Source organism: Mandrillus leucophaeus, unplaced genomic scaffold (genome assembly GCF_000951045.1).
Source record: "Mandrillus leucophaeus isolate KB7577 unplaced genomic scaffold, Mleu.le_1.0 Scaffold150, whole genome shotgun sequence".
Classification (NCBI taxonomy): domain Eukaryota; kingdom Metazoa; phylum Chordata; class Mammalia; order Primates; family Cercopithecidae; genus Mandrillus; species Mandrillus leucophaeus.
The window spans coordinates 4,907,714-4,914,079 of NW_012101477.1; the positions used below are offsets into that span (position 1 = coordinate 4,907,714).

Below are 6,366 nucleotides of genomic sequence, written 5' to 3' on the forward strand. Positions count from 1 at the left end.
TTTTTTGAGACGGAGTTTCGCTCTTGTTGCCCAGGCTGGAGTGCAATGGTACAATATCGGCTCACCGTAACCTCCACCTCCCAGGTTCAAGCGATTCTCTTGCCTCAGCCTCCCAAGTAGCTGGGATTACAGGCATGTGCCACCACGCCCAGTTAATTTTGTATTTTTAGTAGAGACGGTGTTTCTCTATGTTGGTCAGGCTGGTCTCGAACTCCTGACCTCGGGTGATCCATCCACCTCTGCCTCCCAAAAGTTCTGGGATTACAGATGTGAGCCACTGCGCCAGCCTTAAATACTTCTTAAAATGAAAATTTTGTTTCTATTAGAGAATTGGCCTTCTCTTCTGAAATTTTACTTAGTTACATGTTGTTTGTGGTAACAGTAACCAAAGAATAAAAACAAAGGATTATACTGAATTACTTCCTGCACTGTTGCTTAGTAATTGATAACAGAATTAGATCGTGAAACAAGATCACTGCAGAACACTTAACTGACTTCCAGTAAACATCCTTTGGATCAGAATCTCCAGGGACCTCAACTTGGCTCGCTTTTTTTTTTTTTTTTTTTTTTTTTTGAGACGAAGTCTCTTTCTGTTGCCCAGGCTGGAGTTCGAGTTCAGTAGTGCAATCTCGGCTCATTGCAACCTCCACCTCCTGGGTTCAAGCGATTCTCCTGACTCAGCCTCCTAAGTAACTGGGACTACCGGCGTGTGCCACCACGCTCAGCTAATTTTTTGTATGTTTAGTAGAGATGGGGTTTCACCGTGTTAGCCAGGATGGTCTCAATCTCCCGACCTTGTGATCTGCCCGCCTCGGCCTCCCAAAGTTTGTTTTTTTTGTTTTGTTTTGTTTTATTTTGAGATGGAGTCTTGCTCTGTCACTCAGGCTGGAGTGCAGTGGCGTGATCTTGGCTCACTGCACCCTCCACCTCCCAGGTTCAAGTGATTCTACCACCTCAGCCTCGCAAGTAGCTGGGACTACAGGTGTGCACCACCATGCCCGGCTAATTTTCGTATTTTTAGTAGAGACAGGGTTTCACTATGTTGGCCAGGGTGGTCTTGAACTCCTGACCTTGTGATCCGCCCACCTCAGCCTCCCAAAGTGCTGGGATTAAGGGCGTGAGTCACCGTGCCTGGCATGCCTCTTTCGTAACCACATTTCAGCTCTCTCAGTCCTCTCAAAGCCCCCCTTATTACTTGTATATAATAGTTGCTTACTATTGGGCCTGAATGGAATTTGTTCCAATACAGTCTTTCTTTTCAAGGGAGCCATGTGTGTCTTTGTGGACCCAAGTGCTATTGATTCATTCAGTGAATATTTTTGGAAAGCTATGTACTAGGCATTCTTCCATGAACTTGGGGCACATGAGTGAACAAAACAGACAAAATTCTAGAAGGAACACTATATTGCACGTCTCTGTGCCCTACCTCATAACTCAAATTCTGTAAGACTCCTTAGAGCTGTATTGTTCTGTATCGTAACAACTAGCTTCATGTTTAAATTAATTAGAAGTAAATTAAATAAAAAATTCCTCAGTTACACTAGTCATATTTCAAGTACTCAGTAGTCACTATGGCTAGCGGCTACTGTGTTGGACAGAGCAGATATAGAACATTTCCATCATCGCAGAAAGTTCTACTGGACAGTGCTGCCTTACAGGTTGCCAGTGGGATTAGCCCTACCCACCGCTCCATCCAGTTGCTCACGGTTAATACCAATGCAATTGACTGGTTAATGGACCTTTGTACTATTTTTATCTAATTTCCTACTTTACCCTCCCTAGACCCCCCAATCCCTGTGCCCAGAGTTCACACCCGAAGATTAATTACTTGCAAGCTCTTATCCTGGACCCTGCTTTCTAGGGAGAATCCAGCTTAGACAAGCACTCCTAGTAGCCTGTCAATTTTATGAACAACCATTGATTTATAAAGGTTTTTTTAAGAAGTAAGAAACAGGCCATGCGTGGTGGCTCAGGCCTGTAATCCCAGCACTTTGGGAGGCCAAGGCGGGCAGATCACAAGGTCAGGAGATCGAGACCATCCTGGCTAACACAGTGAAACCCTGTCTCTACTAAAAATACAAAAACAAAAAAAAATTAGCTGGGCGTGGTGACAGGCGGCTGTAGTCCCACGTACTCGGAGGCTGAGGTGGGAGAATGGCATGAACCCGGGAGGTGGAGCTTGCAGTGAGCCAAAATTGTGTCACTGCACTCCAGCCTGGGCGACAGAGTAAGACTCCATTTCAAAAACAAAAGAGAGGTAAGAAACATTGTCACATTAAATATACATGTCAGTTGTAAGAAGCATTAAATTTCAGAAATGTTGGAACACAGGAATAAAATTATTTTGTAGTCTAAATATCCTGGCCCATGACTTCTTTAAATGTTTATTTAATGCCATGTCCTTTGCTAAACAAAACAAAACAACCCCCTGGTTTTGGGTGGTTATTTCTATATACTCTAATTAGTGATTTTGGTTTTGTTTTGTTTTGTTTTTGAGACAGAGTTTTGCTCTTGTTGCCCAGGCTGGGGTGCAATGGCGCGATCTCAGCTTACCGCAACCTCTGCCTCCTGGGTTCAAGCAATTCTCCTGCCTCAGCCTCCCGAGTAGCTGGGATTATAGGCATGCGTCACCACCACGCCTGGCTAATTTTGTATTTTCAGTACAGATGGGATTTCTCCATGTTGGTCAGGCTTGTCTCGAACTCCCGACCTCAGGTGATCCGCCCACCTTGGCATCCCAAAGTGCTGGGATTACAGGCGTAAGCCACTGTGCTGTGCCTGGCTGATTTTTGGGTTTTAAGTGATGAATACTGAGTGTCAGTTTAGGAAAACAGTAGGTGGCCATGGGGTTAGTTTAGGTTTGATACTTCATGCTGTGACTCTGGTTATGCTCAACTATGTGACTCCCCTTAACCTGAGTCCACCTATAAGTACTTCTGAAAGCCTAGCTTTGCACTGTGCTTGTTATGTCAAACTGATGAGGAGGATAGGGGAATGGGAAAACACAAAATATGCTGCTTTTTAATTTATCAGTTGTAATGATGCTTCTGTGTATCCCAAGAAATCATTCTTAAGTGTTCTTATTACCGTGGGTCTCAGGGTACACCAATAGAGGCCAGTGTAGAGCCTCTGACTCCCAGTCTGTGTATGACTTATAGAAAGATACTTTTTTTCAATCTGCTTAGCTAGTAGATCAGTAAAACCCTTCGCCTGCACTCTCTGTTGACACCCAGCCAGGAGGGAGGAGGATATGCTGGGTCCAACTAGTAATTGTAAATGAAGCAGGATGATGAATCACAGGACTTTGAGCTGTTCAAATTTAATTCCCATTATGTATTTTCTTGAAACTGGAGCATTAATGAGGGATTACTGACAATGGAAAATGAATATAAATAAAGTTAAGGCCTTCATATGTATTTCATTCATGCTTGAGTCATACCTGGTACTCATAAATCAATCCAGGATTATGAGGGTAGATGTTGACTTCAGTCTGGTTAAAATGAAGTACAGCATGAGCATTGAGTAGACATGAAGCAGATGTGGACTTTTTCTTTTTCTTCTTTTTTTTTTTTTTTTTTTTTTTGAGACGGAGTTTTGCTCTGCCGCCCAGGCTCGAGTACAGTGGCCGGATCTCAGCTCACTGCAAGCTCCACCTCCCGGGTTTACGCCATTCTCCTGCCTCAGCCTCCTGAGTAGCTGGGACTACAGGCGCCCGCCACTTTGCCTGGCTAGTTTTGTTTTGTTTTGTTTTGTTTGTTTTTTTAGTAGAGACAGGGTTTCACGTGTTAGCCAGGATGGTCTTGATCTCCTGACCTCGTGATCTGCCTGTCTCGGCCTCCCAAAGTCCTGGGATTACAGGCTTGAGCCACCGCACCTGGCCAAGATGTGGACTTTTTCAAGTCGTAAGTTTATCAAGAGAGAAGAGGATCAAGGACAGAAGCCTGGGGGAGGCCTACATTGATTCAGCAGGAGAGTTCCCTATCTTAGCAGCAAAGGAAGGAGACAGTTTCTAGGAGGAGTATGTTTGAATTATTGATTATTCCTTCCAATCTAGCTTCAATGTTACTGTAGGTTATCTAAAGTTGATTATGTCTACTATATACTGCAGGGATTATTATTAAGCAAATAATGATAGACTTGCTTATCCTGTTGTAATTTTAGTTCCTTGGGGGAGAGGAAGAAGCTGCTTAGTTATATCCAGCGATCGGGTCAAATCCACGTTGATACAATGAAGGTAAGAGGATCTGAGTTTGTTATGTTTTTTGAATGTAAAGTGATATAACTCAATTATGTAAAATTCATTTTGAAGAGAATAGGAGGAAATCTGCTTCTCAGTGATGGAACTGCGAGTAGTAGATCTTTTCTTTTTTTTTTTTTTTTTGAGATGGAGTCTCACTCTGTTGCCCATTCTGGAGTGCAGTGGCGCAATCTCGGCTCACTGCAAGCTCCGCCTCCCGGGTTCACGCCATTCTCCTGCCTCAGCCTCCCGACTGCCACCATGCCCGGCTAATTTTTTGTATTTTTAGTAGAGACGGGGTTTCACTGTGTTAGCCAGGATGATCTCGATCTCCTGACCTCCTGATCCACCCGCCTTGGCCTCCCAAAGTTCTGGAATTACAGGCGTGAGCCACCGCGCCTGGCGAGTAGTGGATCTTTTCTAAACTTTCTGCACTTTCTAAAATGAGCACAGAGTATTTAAATCAGAAGAAGAACTAAAATATGTTAAGCATACAGAAAAGCATAAGTAGACCACTACCCAACTTGTCCAATCTTAATATTTTGCCTAATTTGCTTCAAGTCTGTTATTTTTAGAGCAAAATATTAGAAATTATTGAAGTCCTCCTTTGTACATTCTTTTTTATTTTTATTTTTATTTTTATTTTTTAATGAAATTGGGTCTTGCTCTGTCATCCAGGCTGGAGTACAGTGGCGCAATCTCAGCTCACTCCAACCTCCGTCTCCCTGGCTCAAGTGATCCTTCCATCTCAGCCACCCCAGTAGCTTGAACTATGGGTGCACGCCACCACACCTGGCTAATTTTTGTTTTTTTTTTGTTTTTTTTTTGATACGGAGTCTGCTCTGTTGTCCAGGCTGGAGTGCAGTGGCACGATCTTATAGAGCAGGATCTGAAATAACTCAAATACATACTTTAATTTTGCTTTTGCAAGTTACATGTTGGCCAGGCTGACCTCAAACTCCTGACCTCATGATCTGCCTGCCTTGGCCTTCCAAAGTGTTGGGATTACAGGCATGAGCCACTGTGCCCGGCCAATAATATATTTTTGAAGTAATATTTAAGGTAGTCAGTGGTTTCAATTGCCCATTTTTATTCTTTTTTCTATTTTTCTTTAAAAAGAAAAATAGTTTTTTTCTTTTTGTTGACCAGGCATGGTGGCTCACACAGTAATCCCAGCACTTTGGGAGGCTAAGGTGGGTGGATCACTTGAGCCCCTAAGTTCAAGACCAGCCTGGGCAACATGGTGAAACTCCATCTACAAACAATAGAAAAATTAGCTGGGTGTGGTGGTGCACACCTGTATTCCCAGCTACTTGGGGGGCTGATTTAGGAAAATCACCTGAACCCACGGAGGTCGAGGCTTCAGTGAGCCATGATCTCACCACTGTACTCCAGCCTGGGCAACAGAGTGAGACTCTGTCTCAAAAAAAAAAACCACCAACATTGTTTAACCTCATTTATAAATTATAAATGATAGTTGTTGGAAACAGATTTTCAAACTACCGAATCACTGCCTAGTAATGAAATCAATACCTTAAATGAATTTAACTTCATCAGCAGTACAGTTCAGCAAAGAATTCACCTAGTTTGCTACTCAGTTGCAGCCCTCGAGGATTTCTTCCCTAATCTGATACCTACCTAACTTGATACTTAAAACATAAATAGCTTTATTGAGATATAATTCACAAGTTGTATGATTCACTCATTTTTAGTGTGCAAGATAGTGCTTTTTAGAAAGTTCACAGTGTTGTTCAATCACACACAATTTTATTTGAGTTGTAAGAGTTCTTTACATGTTCTGGATGTAAATCCTTATGGGAGATATGATACACAAATAATTTTTCCTAGTCTGTGGGTTGTCTTTTTACTTTTTTGGTGGTGGTCTTTGGATCATAAAAGTTTTAAGTTTTTATGTAATCCAATTTATATTTTTTTGTTCATTTGTGTCTTGTACTTTTAGTGTCATATTTAAGAAACCATTGCCGAACCCAAGGTCACCATGGTTTGTTCTTGTCACAGTGTTCTTTATGCTAAATTTAGTTCAGTTGGCCTCTGAAGCTGAGATTGTGTAATGGTGAAGAGGGAGTGCAGTGTTTGACATAATGAGGACTAATTTTTCAAATGTATCA

The 6,366-nt window shown here is 42.4% G+C and overlaps 1 protein-coding gene across 1 annotated transcript in view; it reads left to right on the top strand.

Moving 5' to 3' along the window:
• SAMHD1 (SAM domain and HD domain 1) overlaps positions 1-6,366 on the top strand; it is a 73,856-nt gene that overhangs the window by 8,946 nt on the left and 58,544 nt on the right. Inside the window, exon 3 of the mRNA XM_011975012.1 lies at positions 4,162-4,234. Coding sequence (XP_011830402.1) covers positions 4,162-4,234 — 73 coding nt within the window. The remainder of the gene's footprint in view (positions 1-4,161; positions 4,235-6,366) is intronic.